Here is an 18,320-nt window from a genome sequence, read left to right as displayed (position 1 = left end):
CAACAAATATGGTAGTCCAGTTTTGTATTTAGAAATGTAATGGTAGCAAGGGATGTTTTCATAATTTTTTCAGAGATTATGCATTCTTCATGGATACTTTTTTGTATTGCTGCTTGAAAATATGCGTTTCCAAACTTGAAAAAAAGAGAAAGACAAAAAAAAAACAACCAACAAGAGACAACAAACACAACAAAAATATAGGTGTGAACAGTGTGTACCAGTGCAGAGCTTTCACTTCCTTTGGGGGCTTGCTTGTAGGGGTTGGGTCTCTTGGGGCTTTTCTCTTGGTTTGGGGCAATCTGATGGCCTGGTTGGTTGGTTGGTTGGTGGGTTGGGTTTTCTCTCTCTTCGTTCAGGGTTTACAAAGCTTTCTTCTCCCCCACCCCCTCCCTGCCCAAACCTAGGGTTTGAATCGGTGCCACCTTCAGCAGGGTTTCACTGGGGGTGTTCAGAAGGTGAGGTTTGCAGTTGCCAACCTTGTTTTCCCCTCCCCTCAAAACCTGGGGTTTAATCATCACACCTCCTCTTTTCACTAGGTCTCTAGTGGGTGTTGGAGAGATGTTTGCATTTGGCAGCCTTTCTCCCCACCCCAAAAAAAAAGGGGGGTTTAATCATCACACCTCCTCTTTGTAGTAGGTCTGTAGTGGCTGTTTGAGAGATGTTTGCACCTGGCAGCCTTTCTTTTTCCCCCTCCCCTCAAAACCTGGGGTTTAATCATCACACCTCTTCTTTTTACTAGGTTTGTAGTGGCTGTTTGAGAGATGTTTGCACCTGGCAGCCTTTCTTTTTCCCCTTCCCCTCAAAACCTGGGGTTTAATCATCACACCTCCTCTTTGTAGTAGGTCTGTAGTGGCTGTTTGAGAGATGTTTGCACCTGGCAGCCTTTTTTTCTTTCTCCTCCCCTCAAAAGCTGGGGTTAAATCACTGCACCTCCTCTTTCAAGTAGGTTTTTAGTGGCTGGCTGAGAGATGTTTGCATTTAGCAGGGTGTTTTTCCCCCCTCCCCTCAAAACCTGGGGTTTAATTGTTGCACCTCCTCATTTTAGTAGGTTTGTAGTGGATGCTTGAGAGATGTTTGCATTTAGCAGTCTTTCTTTTCCCCCCTCCCCTCAAAACCTGGGGTGTAATTACTGCACCTCCTCTTTTTAGTAGGTTTCTAGTGGCTGTTTGAGAGATGTTTGCGTTTGGGAGCCTTTTTTTTCTCCCTCTCCCCTCAAAAGCTTGGTTAAATCATTGCACCTCCTCTTTCTAGTAGGTTTGTAGTGGATTTTTGTGAGATGCTTGCATCTGGCAGCTTTTTTTCCCCCTTCTCCCCTCAAAACTTGGTGTCATTATTGCACCTTCTCTCTTTGGTAGGTTTTTAGTGGCTGTTTGAGAGATGCTTGCATCTGGCAGCCTTTCCCCCCTCCCCCCCCCCCCCCAAAAGAAACCTTGGTTTTAATTCTTGCAGCTCCTACTTCAAGCAGGTTTTTAGTGGATGTTCAGACAGATGATGTTTGCATTTGCCAACCTTGGTTTTTCCCCTCCCTTCAAAACCTGGGGTTTAATTATTGCACCTCCTCTCTTTAGTAGGTTTCTAGGGGAGAGTTTGAGAGATGTTTGCATTTGGCAGCCTTTATTCCTCCCCTTCCCTCAAAAACTTGGTTTTACTTCCTGTACCTCCTCTTCCAAGCAGGTTTTTAGTGGCTGGCTGAGAGATGTTTGCATCTGGCAGCCTTTTTTCCTCCCTCCCCTCAAAACCTGGGGGTTTAATCATTCTACCTCCTCTTGTAAGCAGATTTGCAGTGGCTGTTTGGAGGATGATGTTTGCATTTGGCAGCCTTGGTAGAGCTGTGTTGGGTTATTAACTCCTGGAGTCATTTAGTTTTAATGCTTTCAGGCTGAAGAAAGAAATCATTTCTCATTTCTGGGTGATTGATGCAAAATCTTCCTACACAATAGAGTGAGGAGCAGGTTGCCCAGGGAGGTTTTGGATGCCTCTTTCCTGGAGGTGTTCAAGGCCAGGCTGGATGAGGCCTCAAGCAACCTGATCTAGTAGAAGGTATCCTTGCCCATGACAGGGGGAGCAGAAGCAGGTTATCTTCCAAGTCCCTTCTAGCCCAAACCACTCTAAATAATCTATGGATTCCACACTCAAAGCCAGGGTGGACAAGACCTTGAACAACCTGCTGTAGTGGCAGGTGTCCCTGCTCATGGCAGGGAGGGTTGGAACTGGGTGATCCTTAAGCTCCCTTCCAAGCCAAACTCTTCTATGAATCTCTGATAGTTGCTACCAGATACTTGAAACAAAACTCAAAGCCCACTGATTCTGAGCTGAGTCCTTCTGGATCCATCCAGTGACCTGTGGATACTTGGTTCTTAAACACTACTTTGTTGCCCCGTTCCTTCACCCTTTTTACCTTTATTCCCTCCTCCCCCCTGCAGAACAAGAGAAGGTGTTCAAGGCCAGGTGGCATGAGGCCTTGAAGCCTGGTCTAGTGGAAGGTGTCCCTGCCCATGGCAGGGGGGTTGGAAGTAGATGATCTTGAAGGTCCTTTCCAGCCCAGTTCTGTGATTCTATGAATTTATTGGCCAAAAAAAAGAGCGTTTTTTAATTACCTCCTGGGGTTGTTTTCTTTCTTCCCTGCTTTGTGGGTTCCCTGTCGATGGGAGGAACTTTTCCTCATGTTGGAGCTGGGAGGTGGGGGAAGGTGGTAGCTTGATCCGGTGTCCAACAGGGCTCCTGAGTGTCTGAGCACACCAGCGCCCGAGTGGTGGTGCGATCGTGGCCGCGGTGCTGCTGCACAGCAGCAGGGCCTCGGAGGAACCACAAGAGGGAGCTCTACTTCCAGACTGAGACACTGCGTCTGTGTGACGCCGCAAGGAGGAGCAGGGGGAACGGCCTCCAGTTGCACCAGGGGAGGTTTAGGTTGGACAGCAGAAGAAACTTCATGACTGAAAGGGTTCTCAAACACTGGAACGGGCTCCTCAGAGAGGCAGCTCAGTCCCCAGCCCTGGAGGTGTTGGGAAGAGGCAGAGGTGTGGTGCTGAGGGACATTTTAGCACCAGCCTTGGTAGAGTTAGTGAATGATTTGACTTGGTGACCTTAAAGGTCTTTTCCAACCAAACCCAGTGGAAGATGCCTCTGCTCTGGCAGTGGGGAGTGGAACTAGATGATTTATAAGGCCCCTTCCAACCCAAACCATTTGATGACTCTGATCCTTGAGGTCCCTTCCAAGCTGGTGGTGTATGAAAGCACTGCTGTGGTTCTGTGCAGTGTCAGCTCTGCTTGCCAGCTGCCAGCTGAACGTTCTTCAGAGGGTGACAGGCAAACCCCCTTTCCCACACCTCCAAACCCCCACTGCAGGGTTGATTTAAGCCCTGTGTTGCAGGGACCTGACACAAAAGGAGTTAAGGGAATGGCTGATGAAGAGGCTCGTGGTCAGGAGACTAGAAACAGGTTTCTTCTTCTCACTATGGACAGCTTAGAAGCTGCTTGTAGGTAGGAGACAAAGGCAGTGCCCTATTTCTTTAAAGCTGGACAGGACAGGCAAAATTGTTGCAGATCTATGAGCTACCAAATGCTTGGACTGTGGTGGTGGTGAGTTCCTTCATCTGAACTCTTCCACAGAAGTTGCTGCTGTTGTCACTGTTTCTGCCATTGGAGGTTGGGTATTCACCTCCGTGCTGGCAGGAGGAGGCAACTTCCCCACCAGTGAAGAGTCAAACCTCCTGGTTAGTTTCTCCTGAGCCTCAGCAGATCACTCAGAGGTCCTGGCACTGAGCTGTTCCTCTTCCTTAGTGTTTTGTGGTTTGTTGGGAAGTGTGGCAGGCCCAGCATTAGGGCCACTGTGCTTAATACCATTGAACACCTTGATGTGCAGAACCACACTTAAGGTGAAGCTTTTACTGCAAGAGAAACCTTCTTCCCCCTAGCCAACCTGTCTGCTTGCTCTTCCAGTTGCCACAGCTTCAATTCCAGATGTCTTCTGGCCCAGGCAGTGAGTCCTGTGGATTCCTACTACTAGCTGGGCATGGTCAGAAGCTTTGCCTGCTGTAGGATCATTTGGGTTCCTGCTAGCTGGGCAGGGTCAGAAGCTTTGCCTGCTGTAGGATCATTTGGGTTCCTGCTAGCTGGGCAGGGTCAGAAGCTTTCCCTGCTGTAGGATCATTTGGGTTCCTGCTAGCTGGGCAGGGTCAGAAGCTTTCCCTGCTGTAGGATCATTTGGGTTCCTGCTAGCTGGGCAGGGTCAGAAGCTTTCCCTGCTGTAGGATCATTTGGGTTCCTGCTAGCTGGGCAGGGTCAGAAACTTGACCTTCTGCTGTAGAGCAGACACCTGGTGGCATCACCTGTGCTTCCCAAGACAGCCTGCACTCCCAACCTGTCTATCTGCTGTTCTGGTAGATGTAAATTTGCCTCTCCTCACTCCCTTTGTGTCAAGAACTCAAACTGTGACCGTGTTCTCTTGGATTTTGGTGGGTGTGCACTGAAATAAAGGTTTATTTTCATGCTCTTCTAACAAATGTCATGGGAAAATAAACCCCAAGCCTACAGGTGGAGGTGGAACCACTTAGGTTAGTAGCACTTCAGCTAGGTTCTGCCCCCAGAGGGCCTGTGGTGGTGATGCCCACCTGCTTCCAAGACTGCCTTGGGAAGATGTTTCCTGAGGAGCTCCCTGACAATTCAAGAGCTTCCAGAGACGTTATGGAGGCTCCAAGCACTGGAAGTGTTCAGAACCACATTGGATGGGGCCTTGGGCAGCCTGGTCTAGTAGGGGGTGTCTCTGCCCATGGCAGGGGGTTGGGACTAGATGATCCTGAAGGTCCCTTCCAAGCTCTCAACCAGCCTGTGATTTATTTGGACTTCTGGTAGCTGCATGAGAGAGGCTTCATGGCTGAGCTGGTGCAGACTCCTCCTGTGGTTTAGTGGGAGCCCAGAGATCAATGTTCAGTTCTGCCTGTTCAAAGTGTGGGTAGAAGGGAGCATCATTTGGTGTGCCCTGCCTTCAGGAGTAGCTGCACCTCGTGCTCAAGAGGCGGCTGTGTGCCTCCACTGGCACCTCTGGGAAGGGTTTAGGAAGTTCTTGGTGAGACACTGCATGAGGTTGCCCAGAGAGGCTGTAGATGCCTCATCCCTGGAAGTGTTTAAGAGCAGGCTTTGAGCAGCCTGAGATAGTGGAAGGTGTCCCTGGCCATGGCAGGGGGGTTGGAACTGTGGAAGATCCTTGAGGTCCCATCCAACCCAACCCATCCTGTGATTCCATTCTCTGCTTTTGTGCTGTGAGCATGGTGAGCTCACACCAGGCATTTGGGCAGTAAGGGTGAGGATTCTTGTCCTCCAGTGACTGGTGAGGTGCCTGGGGGGAAGACACTGCTGTAGCTGTGATAAGAGGAGAAACTTTGGTGTGAGGCTGCTGGAGCACAGGAGCAGGCTGCCCAGAGGGGTTGTGGAGCCTCCTTGTCTGGAGAGCTTCCAAAGCCAGCTGGGGCAAGCTGCTTTACCGGGGGGCTTGGACTGGGTGACCTCCAGAGCTCCCTTCCAACCCCACCATGATTCTGTGACTCAAGCTGAAGGTGGTGAGAAAGCCATGGCCTGGAGGTAGTCTCCTCATGATGCAAGGGGACCTTAGTGGGGCTGCTGAGAGCTGTTTCCTCACCAAGCTGGATGCCAGCTGTTCATGGAGGTGCTCTTGGTCACAGCAGGGTTTCAGCAGCAGTTCTGGGGAGGAGGAGGAGGGTGCTGCAGCTAAGTTCAGACCTGAACAACTTCATTTCTAGGAGCAGATCTTTTCTTAAGGACAGTTTTGAGGAGATTTTATTCTGCTTGGAGCTGCAGGTAGAACTGGAGCTTGACTTAGAGGAACCAAGAAGCAAAGTCCAGGTTGCCAGCACTTTGTGTATGGATGTGTGTATCTACACAGGGTGTAAACAAAGTCATTACAGGTGCAACTCATCCTTCAGGCCTGTCATTAGGATACCTCAGTAAATGCCTTGGATCCTTCTCACCAGTCCAGCTGACTTCTGCACAGAGGCACTGCCAGGTGCTTTGCTTTCTGGTGAGGATTCCTCCTTCCCTTAACCCTGAAGGGAGGCTGGACACAGCCCTGTCCCTTGGTACCCCTGTGGGCTGGAGCACTGCTGTGCCTGGGAGCAAACACCATGACTTTGTGGCATGCTGGGGCTGCAGGGAGGAATACAGCCTGTGGAGGGAGGTGTCACTGAGGTGTGTCTCTACTGTGGACAGCTGGAGGAGGAGATGGGCTGGGGTGTCGAGTTCTGAGCATGGAATCACTAAGGTTGGAAAAGACCTCTAAGAACATCAAGTCCAACCTTCTACCCAACACCTCCATGGCACAACTCCTTACTCTTGGGTGAGCAGGAGTAGGAAATGATGGTTGGCACTGCTCTGATTCCTGTGGTGGATCAAGCCACTTGTGGTCAGGCAGTGGGACAGGGGCTGGAGGTAGCTTAGGCTTCATGAAGGCATCACAGAAATGCAGCCTGGTTTGGGCTGGAAGGGACCTTTGAAGGTCAGCCAGCAGGGACAGCTGCAACTAGAGCAGGTTGCTCAGAGCCCCAAAAAGCCTGTCCTGCAATGGTTGCAGGGATGGGACATCTCCCACCTCTCTGGGCAACCTGGGCCAGGGTCTTGCTCTCTTCAGTGTCAAACATCTCTTCCTTCAGTCTGAATCTCCCTCTGAGTTCAAACCATCCCCCCTTGTCCTGTCACAGCAGGCCCTGCTCAGAAGTCTGTCCCCAGCTTTCAGATCTGCCCTTCGAGTCCTGAAAGGTCACCAGAAGGTCTCCCTGGAGCCTTCTCTTTTGCTGGCTGACCCCCCCCGACTCTCAGCCTTTCCCCATCTCCACAATCCAGGTCGTGCAGGGCTGACACTTCCAGTCCTCTCTCTCGGATTCTCCCTGAGCCTGCTGGCTGGGTAAGGAGCTGCTGTGCTGCAGGGAGGTGTGACTTGCACTGCTGGAAGGGTTTGTGAGTCGAGGTTTGGATGATTTCAATGTACCACTGGACAAGTCCCTGGGCTGGTGGTGCTGAAACACACCAAAATGCTTCAGCAGAGTGCAAAAAGGCAGCCCAGGCTTCCATCACCCTCACCTCCCTCCTGCCTTCTTAAAGAGCTGCAGCTGATTTTCACCTCATCCAAGGTAAGATTCCCTCCACAGGAAGGTGTCCAAGAAGCTATTGGGAAGATGGAGAGTAGCTCCCACTCATGCTCAGGGAGCTCTTCAGGAGTGCCCAGGACCAGGGGTAGGTATGTGGTGGCCATGGCAGTGATGTACTCAGACTGTGCTGGCTCCATCACCTCCCCCATCCTCCTGTAGAGGTGAGGAAGCTGCTGCTCATCTACCTCCCCATCTGCTGTGCCAGGGAGAGCCAGGTACTCAGGTTCCTCCTGCCCTGAGCCACTCTCTGCTGGCCTGTCACCAAGTGCCACATCCAATCCTTTCCTGATCCTCTCCAGGGATGGGGACTGCACCACCTCCCTGGGCAGCACATCCCAGTGGCCAGTTGCTTCATGGCTTAAGATTAAACAGACAGCTGTGCCTCACCACTTGCCTTTTGCTTTGAAAGACTAAACCAGCAACAGCAAAAAGACTTGTTTATGTTTTTCTTCATGTCTGGCCAAATAAACATTTCCTAGCAGCAGAACTAGCTTTTGATTAGTGGTGGTGGTAGTATTTATTGTTTCAATCTTATTTCACATCTTTCAAAAGCAGAGGACTGAAAATGGTGTTAAGGTTGGCAAGCAGCAGGAAAAGATTAGAACTGTAACTTTTGGCTGACATATATATACATAAATCTAGTATCAGTCAGGGTTGGAAGGGACCCCAGGGGTCAGTGCTGGGCCCCATGCTCTTTAACATCTTCATTGATGATCTGGATGAGGGCATTGAGTCCATCAGCAGTAAGTTTGCAGATGACACCAAGCTGGGGGCAGGAGTTGATCTGCTGGAGGGTAGAGAGGCTCTGCAGAGGGACCTCGACAGGCTGGGCAGATGGGCAGAGGCCAAGGGCAGGAGATTGAACACATCCAAGTGCCAGGTTCTGCACATTGGCCACAGCAACCCCATGCAGAGCTACAGGCTGGGGTCAGAGTGGCTGAGAGCTGCCAGGCAGAGAGGGACCTGGGGGTGCTGGTTGATGGTAGGCTGAACATGAGCCTGCAGTGTGCCCAGAGGGGCCAAGAGGGCCAATGGCATCCTGGCCTGCATCAGGAACAGTGTGGCCAGCAGGAGCAGGGAGGTCATTGTGCCCTGTGCTCAGCACTGCTTAGGCCACACCTGGAGTCCTGTGTCCAGTTCTGGGCTCCTCAGGTTAGGAAAGAGGTTGAGCTGCTGGAAGGTGTCCAGAGAAGGGCAAGAAAGCTGGGGAGGGGTCTGGAGCACAGCCCTGGGAGGAGAGGCTGAGGGAGCTGGGGTTGCTTAGCCTGCAGAAGAGGAGGCTCAGGGGAGACCTTATTGCTGTGTACAACTACCTGAAGGGAGGTTGTAGCCAGGCGGAGGTTGGTCTCTTCTCCCAGGCAGCCAGCACCAGAACAAGAGGACACAGTCTCAGGCTGTGCCAGGGGAGGTTTAGGTTGGATGTTAGGAAGAAGTTCTATACAGAGAGAGTGATTGCCCATTGGAATGGGCTGCCTGGGGAGGTGGTGGAGTCACCATCCCTGGAGGTGTTCAGGAGAAGACTTGATGGGGTGCTTGGTGCCATGGGTTAGTTGTTTGGGCGGTGTTGGATTGGTTGATGGGTTGGACATGATGATCTTGAAGGTCTCTTCCAACCTGGTGTATTCTATGTATTCAAGGATCATCTAGTTCCAACCCCCCTGCCATGGGCAGGGACACCCCACACTAGTTTTGAGTTTTAGAGCTTAGTTGAGAGGAGAACAGGAGCAGGACTCTTGCAAAAAGGAAAAAGAATAGAGGCAGCAAGGGAGAGAGGGCAGGCAGTGCCTCATCAGCCATAACACTGGCAGAACAGCTGAGCAGGCTAGCAATAACACTTATCTCTTTCCTGGTTTCTCCTATCTACTCCAAACCTTAGGCACTTTCATGCCAGCAGAACTCTCTACATTTTTCAGCCCCTTTCACCTGCTGCTGAATTGTTGTCATTGTTTTGGAGGCTGTGCTTCAGTGTTTGGTAGAACTCTGACTCGAGGAAGCGTGGATAAGAATCTCTCTCCATGTGCATGTAAATGATTTTCTGTGCCTCATCAAAACAGGTCTCTGTTGGCTCCTTCATGTTCCTCACGATCACTCTCCTCACAGGACTGTCAATGTTAACCTGAAACACAAAGCAGCATTGCAGGAGGGTTGCTGAAGAGATGCAAAGCAATCATAGAATTGTTTAGGGTTGGAAGGGACCTCAAGGCTCAGCCAGTCCCAACCCCCCTGCCATGGCCAGGGACACCTCACACCACAGCAGGTTGCTCACAGCCACCTCCAGCCTGGCTGCAAACACCTCCAGGCAGGAGGCTGCCACCACCTCCCTGAGCAACCTGTGCCAGGCTCTCACCACCCTCCTGGGGAACAACTTCTTCCTCACAGCCAATCTCAATCTCCCCATTTCTAGTTTTGCTCCATCCCCCCCAGTCCTATCCCTCCCTGACACCCTCAAAAGTCCCTCCCCAGCTTTCTTGGAGCCCCCTGCAGATCCTGCAAGGCCACAATGAGGTCTCCTGGGAGCCTTCTCCTCTCCAGCCTGCACAACCCCAACTCCCTCAGTCTGTGCTCACAGCAGAGCAGCTCCAGCCCTCTGCTCATCCTCGTGGCCCTTCTCTGGACACCTTCCAGCACCTCCAGATCCTTCCTGACACAGAGGCTCCAGAACTGGCCCCAGAGCTCCAGCTGTGGTCTCAGCAGAGTGGAGCAGAGGGGCAGAATCCCCTCCCTGGCCCTGCTGGCCACACTTCTCTTGCTGCAGCCCAGGATGTGATTGGCTTTCTGGGCTGCAAGTGCTCCCTGCTGGCTCAGAGAAACATTCAGGTTGGAACAGAGCCTCAGCATCACCAAGTCCAACTCAGAACCCTGCTCTACAAGGCTCAGCCCTAAACCAGAGCCTCAAGCACCACAGCCAAACCACATTTAAACACCTCCAGGCTTGGTGGCTCTACCACCTCCCTGGGCAGCACATTCCAATCCCTGACCATTCTTGCTGGGAAAGACTTTTTTCCTGATGTCCAGTCTAAACCTACCCAGCCACAGCTTGAGGCCATTCCCTCTTGTTCCATTACTCATTACCTGTGAAAAGAGACCAGCACCAACCTTTTCATAATACCCTGTCAGGTAGCTGTAGACAGCAATGAAGTCTCCCTTCAGCCTCCCTTTTTTCACCCTAACCATCCCCAGCTGCCTCAGCTGCTCTTTGTAAGGTTTATTCTCCAGGCCCTTCCCTCTGTTGCCCTCCTCTGCCCTGGCTCCTCTGCCCTGGCTCCTGTGCCCTGGCTCCAGCAGGTTTTGCTAGGGGTTGTTGCTTTACTGTAAGCTACATTACACATTTCCTTCTACTGGAGGAAATGGAGCTCAGGATATTTAATGTCACCTCCTTGGGAGCCTGGGGTTGGATGTAGCTTGTGAAAAGCTTCCTGGCCTTGGCAGTTCTTTTCCTCTGTGATGTGATCTTCTTATAAGCTTCACAAGCGAGCCAGAAGTCTATGTTTTCATCACTGTGCTCTGTCTTCAAGTACCTCTTGTAGATCACAGGCCCATCTGGAAACATTGCAGAAGCCACATTTATACACCAAGTATATGTGCATTACCATGAGAGTCCCTTGGAGGCTATAGGCACATTTACAAGGGGGATAACACTTGATTGTACACCAATAGATATTCTTACAGAATAAAGAATGAACCAGGTTGGAAAAGACCTCAGAGATCACCAAGTTCAGCCTCTCACTCAACACCATCTAATCAACTCAACCATGGCACCAAGTGCCTCAGCCAGGCTCTTCCTAAACACAAACAGGGATGGGGACTCCACCACCTCCCTGGGCAGCACATCCCAATGGCCAATCTCTCTTGCTGGGAAGAATTTCTTCCTCACCTCCAGCCCAAACCTCCCCTGGCACAGCTTGAGACTGTGTCCTCTTGTTCTGGTGCTGCTTGCCTGGGAGAAGAGCCCAGCCCCCACCTGGCTACAGCCTCCCTTCAGGGAGTTGGAGAGAGCAAGGTCTCCCCTGAGCCTCCTCTTCTGCAGGCTAAGCAACCCCAGCTCCCTCAGCCTCTCCTCCCAGGGCTGTGCTCCAGACCCCTCCCCAGCTTTGTTGCCCTTCTCTGGACACCTTCCAGCAGCTCAACATCTTTCTTGAATTCAGGAGAGCCCAGAACTGGACACAGGACTCCAGGTGTGGCCTGAGCAGTGCTGAGCACAGGGCAGAATGACTTCCCTGCTCCTGCTGGCCACACTATTCCTGATCCAGGCCAGGATGCCCTTGGCCTTCTTGGCCCCCTGGGCACACTACTGCCTCTTGTTCAGCCTAGCGTCAACCAGTCCCCCCAGGTCCCTTTCTGCCTGGCTGCTCTTCAGCCACTCTGTCCCCAGGAGTGGTGGATTAAACTCTCTAACTCACCCCAGAGCCCTGCACTTCAACACCACATTTTCCTGCACATGCAGAGCTCCCTTTAACCTCGGCCACATCTCACTGTGCAGAGACAGAGCACTGAAAACTTTGTTCCTCCTGGCCACTGTGGAACCCTTTCAGGCACACCTGAAGACTGGCAGCTGACTTTAAAATCCCATCTCCAGTTTTCTGCAGAAGATATCTAAGTGCTATCAAAGAACCAAATAACAAAAAAACCCCAACCAAGGAAAAAAACAACCAAAAAAGCCCCAAACAAAACCCAACCAAACAAAACCCCAACAAGCAAAATAAACAACCAACAACAACCAAAACCCCAAACAAAAATGCAAGACTTTGTTTTCTTGTTTTAGGAATCTCTGGGAAAAAACAATTAGCAAAAAGAAAAGCCCCTGGGTGCTGTAATTGAGCAAAGCAAAGCAGGTGGAAGAATTATTCCCTTTAGCAAGTCAGTGGTTCTGTATCTGGGGGTCACAGGCTCAGAGGATGTCAGGGGTTGGAAGGCACCCAAAGAGATCATCCAGTCCAAACCCCTGCCAGAGCAGGAGCATAGAACCCAGCCCAGGTCACACAGAACACATCCAGATGGGGCTGGGAAGGCTCCAGAGAAGGAGGCTCCACAACCTCTCTGGGCAGTCTGCTCCAGGGCTCTGGGACCCTCCCAGGGCAGAAGTTCCTCCTCATGCTGAGCTGGAACCTCCTGTGCTGGAGTTTCCATCCACTGCCCCTTGTCCTATCCCAGGGAGCAAGTGAGCAGAGCCTGCCCCCTCCCTCCTGACCCCCAGCCCTCAGATATTGATAAACATTGATTAAATCCCCCCTCAGTCTTCTTTCTTCCAGACTAAAGAGCCCCAGGTCCCTCAGCCTCTCCTCACCAGGCAGTGCTCCAGTCCCTTAACTGTCCTTGCAGCCCTCCCTTGGACTCTCTCCAGCAGATCCCTGTTCCTCCTGAACTGGGGAGCCCCAAACTGAGCACAGTATCAAGAGGAGGTCTGAGCAAGGCAGAGCAGAGGGGGAGGAGAACCTCCCTCCATGTGCTGGCATAGCCAGGTGCAAAGAGTTGCCTGGGAATAATTGGTGTTTGTGCCCAGCTGCCCCGGGGTGCCTGGGAACGCCTGGAGCTTGACCAGAAGCTCCCAGCTGCACGGTAAGACCTGTCTGTAGGTTTCCTCTCTCTATGGAACTAAGCAGGGAGGGGAACGCACTGAATGTGCTGACCTCCTGAGCCGACCGCAGAACGCCTTCAAGCTCTCGCTTGGACCTGAGGGAGATGAAGATGAGGAAGGATACTGGTGGGCAGGGGTCGTGCGACCCCCCCTGAGCGGGCTGCACGCATGAGCAGTAGGGTGAGAAGTTACACAGCGCGACTGCGAAAGCCAGGTGGGGCTTTGGGTCCCAGGCCCCTGTGATGTCCTGGCCCCGTGTCACAGGACGCGGGACCCTTAAACGACCTGAAGATAGCTACTGGCTGCGGCTGCTCCCAGCCAGCAAGACAAGGGTTGGTGGCGCTGGGTCGCCTGCCTGGATGGGAGGCGGTCAGCTCCGCGATCTTCGGTGCCGCTGTGCTTCGTACAGGGTGATCAGGGTAAGTTAGCTGCGCTGTGCGGGGGACGGGGCTCTGCCCTCGGGCTTGCTGGGCAGCTTGCGGGGCCGTGCTGCGCTTTACTCGGGACCGGGCTGTGCCCTCGGCCTTGCTGGGCAGCTTGCGGGGCCGTGCTGCGCTTTACTCGGGACCCGGCTGTGCCCTCGGGCTTGCTGGGCAGCTTGCGGGGCTGTGCTGCGCTTTACTCGGGACCGGGCTGTGCCCTCGGGCTTGCTGGGCAGCTTGCGGGGCCGTGCTGCGCTTTACTCGGGACCGGGCTGTGCCCTCGGGCTTGCTGGGCAGCTTGCGGGGCTGTGATGCGCTTTACTCGGGACCGGGCTGTGCCCTTGGGCTTGCTGGGCAGCTTGCGGGGCCGTGCTGCGCTTTACTCGGGACCGGGCTGTGCCCTCGGGCTTGCTGGGCAGCTTGCGGGGCCGTGCTGCGCTTTACTCGGGACCGGGCTGTGCCCTCGGGCTTGCTGGGCAGCTTGCGGGGCCGTGATGCACTTTACTCGGGACCCGGCTGTGCCCTCGGGCTTGCTGGGCAGCTTGCGGGGCCGTGATGCACTTTACTCGGGACCCGGCTGTGCCCTCGGGCTTGCTGGGCAGCTTGCGGGGCTGTGATGCGCTTTACTCGGGACCGGGCTGTGCCCTCGGGCTTGCTGGGCAGCTTGCGGGGCCGTGCTGCGCTTTACTCGGGACCGGGCTGTGCCCTCGGCCTTGCTGGGCAGCTTGCGGGGCCGTGCTGCGCTTTACTCGGGACCGGGCTGTGCCCTCGGGCTTGCTGGGCAGCTTGCGGGGCTGTGCTGCGCTTTACTCGGGACCGGGCTGTGCCCTCGGGCTTGCTGGGCAGCTTGCGGGGCTGTGCTGCGCTTTACTCGGGACCGGGCTCTGCTTTCGGGTTCCATGAGTAGCTTATGGGGTCGCGCCTTGCTTTTCGGGGGGGGGGGAGGGGGGCGGGTCGCGCCTTGCTTTGGGGGGTCGCAGCCTCGTCTGCCTTTTCTACTAAACCAAGCCGTACCCATCGGCACCTGTGGTACGTGCAGTGAGTTAATCCCTCGTCGCAAGAGCTCGCTGGGACGGACTGTAGCAGTAAGAGGCATCTTGGCAGAGATGAAACTCCGGAGGGTTTTTGTTTGTCGCGTTGTACAGAACGAGGTGAAGGAGTTGCTGAAAGGCCTCTAGGCAGGGCAACTTTTGGGAGGCTTCAGCCAGTAGTAGCGCTTGGGCAGGGATGGTAATTGCAGCTCGAAAATGCACTTTCAGAGCAAAACCTTAAGCCAGGCAAATGCTTTGCCTGCTTTCATGAAGAGCTGAGAATCCACTGGCTTCAGAGCCTCTGGCCTCTCATGTGAGTACCCCTTTTGCATTTCCCCTTGTAATCAACCACTTAAATGCAACAAAAATCAATGAGCAGTGCTGAGTCCTAGTGCTTTGCAGTCCTAGTGCTTCCCCTGCAAAATCTTACCCCCCCCCAAGCTGTTTTGCTGCTAAAGGTCTTAATGAATGGCAAAATCTCTTTCTGTAGGGTTGTTACCAAATTTGTCTGTCAGTCTTCTTGCTGTTTGTCTGTAGCAGGAGAGTAATGCCAGTCCTTAAGAAGCTGATGTTTTTTCAGCAGTGTTCCCTGGTTTTAGGGTTTTGTGCTGTGATTTAGCTCTGTAAGTAATTTTCTTGGTAATTTTCTTCCCCCCAAAGTAATTCAGCAGTGAATTTTTTTTCCAGGCTGTATGAGAAGTGAGGGAGAGCTCTGAGCTCTGAATGAGGCAAGGGGGTGCTGGACTGGGAAAGTTCAGATTGGTTATACAATTAACCAGGTTGGAAGAGACCTTTGAGATCATCAAGTCCAACCTCTCACCCAGCACCATCTGATCAACTCAGCCAGGGCACCAAGTGCCTCAGCCAGGCTCTTAAACACCTCCAGGGATGGGGACTCCACCTCCTCCCTGGGCAGCACATCCCAGTGGCCAATCTCTCTTGCTGGGAAGAATTTCTTCCTAACACCCATCCTAAATCTCCCCTGGCACAGCTTGAGACTGTGTCCTCTTGTTCTGGTGCTGCTTGCCTGGGAGAAGAGACCAACCCCCACCTGGCTACAGCCTCCCTTCAGGGAGCTGGAGAGAGCAAGAAGGTCTCCCCTGAGCCTCCTCTTCTGCAGGCTAAGCAACCCCAGCTCCCTCAGCCTCTCCTCCCAGGGCTGTGCTCCAGACCCCTCCCCAGCTTTGTTGCCCTTCTCTGGACACCTTCCAGCAGCTCAACCTCTTTCCTAACCTGAGGAGCCCAGAACTGGACACAGGACTCCAGGTGTGGCCTGAGCAGTGCTGAGCTCAGGGCAGGATGACTTCCCTGCTCCTGCTGGCCACACTGCTCCTGGTGCAGTACATATACTGCATGTCTTAGTGATCCTGCTTCACGGGACCTCTTTTCAGCCAATCCATCTGGATCACAAACACCCAATTACTTACATTTACTTGTAATCAGCTTGTCAAAAGACTGGGACCATTCTAGCACGTCCTCCAAAGACAACCTTTAGGGGAAAAAAAAGGATTGTAGGATTAGGTTCAAGCTATAAAAGAAATAAATTACACCATTGAAAAATCTGTCTTCTGATTTAAGGAAGAGTTGTAAGAGACCTGTGCTTTAAAAGCTTTGGCTGGGTGTCCAAGACTTTGTGCTTAACTATGCTGAAGCAAGCAGTCTACAAAGAAAGCTGGGGAGGGACTTCTGAGGGTGTCGGGGAGGGATAAGACTGGGGGGGATGGAGCAAAACTAGAAATGGGGAGATTGAGATTGGCTGTGAGGAAGAAGTTGTTCCCCATGAGGGTGGTGAGAGCCTGGCACAGGTTGCCCAGGGAGGTGGTGGAAGCCTCCTGCCTGGAGGTGTTTGCAGCCAGGCTGGAGGTGGCTGTGAGCAACCTGCTGCAGTGTGAGGTGTCCCTGGCCATGGCAGGGGGTTGGAGCTGGATGGTTCTTGGGGTCCCTTCCAACCCTGACAATTCTCTGCTTCTGTGATTCTTGCTGTAGGAAATCCAGCTTGCTCTCAAGGTGCTCTCATGTAACTCCCCTAGAAATGGCATTCACTGATTGAAATGGTGCTGTGGGGAAACACCAGTACTGGCTTTCCAGGTAGCAGCTCTGGGGCAGGCATCATGATATGGTTTGTGAAATGATGTTTGTGTTTAGTAGCACTCAGAGCTAGCTCTAGTTGGTATCATAATATTTAAAGGCCTCTAAACACCTGAGGTGATTCACAGAATCACAGCAGCCTTCAGGTTGGAACAGAACCTCAGCATCACCATGTCCAACCCAGAACCCTGCACTACAAGGCTCACCCCTAAACCAGAGCCCCAAGCACCACAGCCAAACCACCTTTAAGCATTGCTCTTTTCTTTGCTCGATTGAGTGCTTCTGAGTCATAGTCACAGTTCCTGCTGCAGATAAATTTTCACCTCTGCCAGCAACAGCACATGCCTGGAGAACAAGTGGGAGTCTTGTCTGTCTCACTGGGCATCAGCAGCAGGGCAATCTTGTTTCCATTGCTGATTATCTGTCTTTACCATTCATCTGCAAAGCAGGAGGAGTGCTGCCTGATGGGGCAGCTGACACTGAGGGGAAACCTTTTACTTGCCCTTTAAAATAGGGAAGGCTGTAAGGCAGATAGGAACGTGGGTCATTAGGCCCTGTACCAATGCTGCCTTCACAGCTGCTGTGCTGATGAGGAGTGTGAGTGAATTTGCCAAGCACACATCACCCTGAAAAACATGTCATGCTCTCCAAAGAGAGCTGAGACTCCACCATTTACGTTGGAAAATGCTGCTCTAGTGTCCTGTGGGAGCTGTTGTTCACTTCTTGTACCCTCCTCAGTGTAAGTGGCTTCCCTGGACTCTGCTGTCTGGGAGAGAAGTCCTTGTCCAGGAGGAAGCTTTTGCAAATGCTGGCTGGATTTCTGCCACTTAACCTTACCCAGGTGGCATTCAGCAGTCATCAGCCACACCTCAGTGGTGCTGTGGGAGGACACCTTCTCTCATTAGTAAATCAGTACCATGTGTTTGACCTGATGCTAGCTGGCAGGCAGGGTGAAGGGAGGCATCTCATCATCCCAGGGTGACATTGCCAGCTGTGGCAGTTGCTAGCTGTGGCTGGCCTTCACTGAGACTGGTGGCACCTGAGGACTTGCAGAAGGCCCTTGACCTCATCTCTTATGCACCACATGTATTCAGCATCTGCCAGCAGGCTGAATCGATTGAAAGCTCTGATCCAAACTGTTGGGTTATGGATTCCACCCAGGGCCAAATCCTGACACAATCCAGGACTCTGTTTCGACCTCTGGCTATGCCAGCCCCTGAAGGGGGCTCCAAGAAAGCTGGGGAGGGACTTCTGAGGGTGTCAGGGAGGGATAGGACTGGGGGGGATGGAGTAAAACTAGAAATGGGGAGATTGAGATTGGATGTGAGGAAGAAGTTGTTCCCCAGGAGGGTGGTGAGAGCCTGGCACAGGCTGCCCAGGGAGGTGGTGGAAGCCTCCTGCCTGGAGGTGTTTGCAGCCAGGCTGGAGGTGGCTGTGAGCAACCTGCTGCAGTGTGAGGTGTCCCTGGCCATGGCAGGGGGGTTGGGACTGGCTGAGCCTTGAGGTCCCTTCCAAGCCTGGCAATTCTATGATTCTATTCAATACAAAAGATGTTCCCAGAGGGCTGTGCCCTCCTTCCACCAAGGAAATGCCAGTTGACACTTCATGCCCTTTAATGACACTGGCTAGAGGAAGGTGCTCAGCTGGGGCAGTTGTATCATTGCAATTTTTGCATGATCTTTAGCTTGCAAAGAAAACTTCCACTGTCAATGAAGATTTTTGTCTCCCCTGCTCAGACAGCTGCTTCTGCTGCAGAACATAAGAGTCTTATTCTTACTTACCTAGAACTGATCCCATTTTCCTCTGCTCTGAATATCCTGCAAAGCCAGCAAGTACTTGGACTCATTCTCCTAAATGTGGAAAAGATGTCAGTTTTAGACCTCCTGTGCTCAGTTTGGACTTTCTTAAATCATAGAATCAGGGAACTGTCAGGGTTGGAAGGGACCTCAAGGCTCAGCCAGCTCCAACCCCCTGCCATGGCCAGGGACACCTCACACCACAGCAGGTTGCTCACAGCCACCTCCAGCCTGGCTGCAAACACCTCCAG

General features: G+C 52.7%; 1 protein-coding gene across 1 annotated transcript; it reads right to left on the bottom strand.

Annotated features, from left to right (window-relative positions):
• Positions 1–9,066: 9,066 nt before the first annotated feature.
• On the bottom strand, positions 9,067–18,119 carry RGS13 (regulator of G protein signaling 13). Its single transcript, XM_054165497.1, has 4 exons — positions 18,055–18,119; positions 15,613–15,674; positions 10,531–10,697; positions 9,067–9,273 (listed from the first exon to the last, which is right to left on the bottom strand). The coding sequence occupies exons 1-4, from the start codon at positions 18,117–18,119 to the stop codon at positions 9,067–9,069; spliced, it is 501 nt and encodes a 166-aa protein (XP_054021472.1).
• Positions 18,120–18,320: the final 201 nt, after the last annotated feature.

The sequence above is a fragment of the Dryobates pubescens genome, chromosome 11, assembly GCF_014839835.1.
Source record: "Dryobates pubescens isolate bDryPub1 chromosome 11, bDryPub1.pri, whole genome shotgun sequence".
Taxonomy (NCBI): domain Eukaryota; kingdom Metazoa; phylum Chordata; class Aves; order Piciformes; family Picidae; genus Dryobates; species Dryobates pubescens.
Note: the sequence above shows the minus strand (reverse complement) of the source record. Positions and strands in the feature narration are given on the sequence as shown.

Coding starts and splice junctions, on each gene's coding strand:
- RGS13 (XM_054165497.1), bottom strand. CDS start 18,119: ATGAGTCCAAGTACTTGCTGGCTTTGCAGGATATTCAGAGCAGAGGAA. Junction 10,698..15,612: donor CAAGCTGATTACAAGTAAAT/GTAAGTAATTGG, acceptor CAATGTTTCCAG/ATGGGCCTGTGATCTACAAG. Junction 9,274..10,530: donor AACCCCAGGCTCCCAAGGAG/GTGACATTAAAT, acceptor TTTGTGTTTCAG/GTTAACATTGACAGTCCTGT.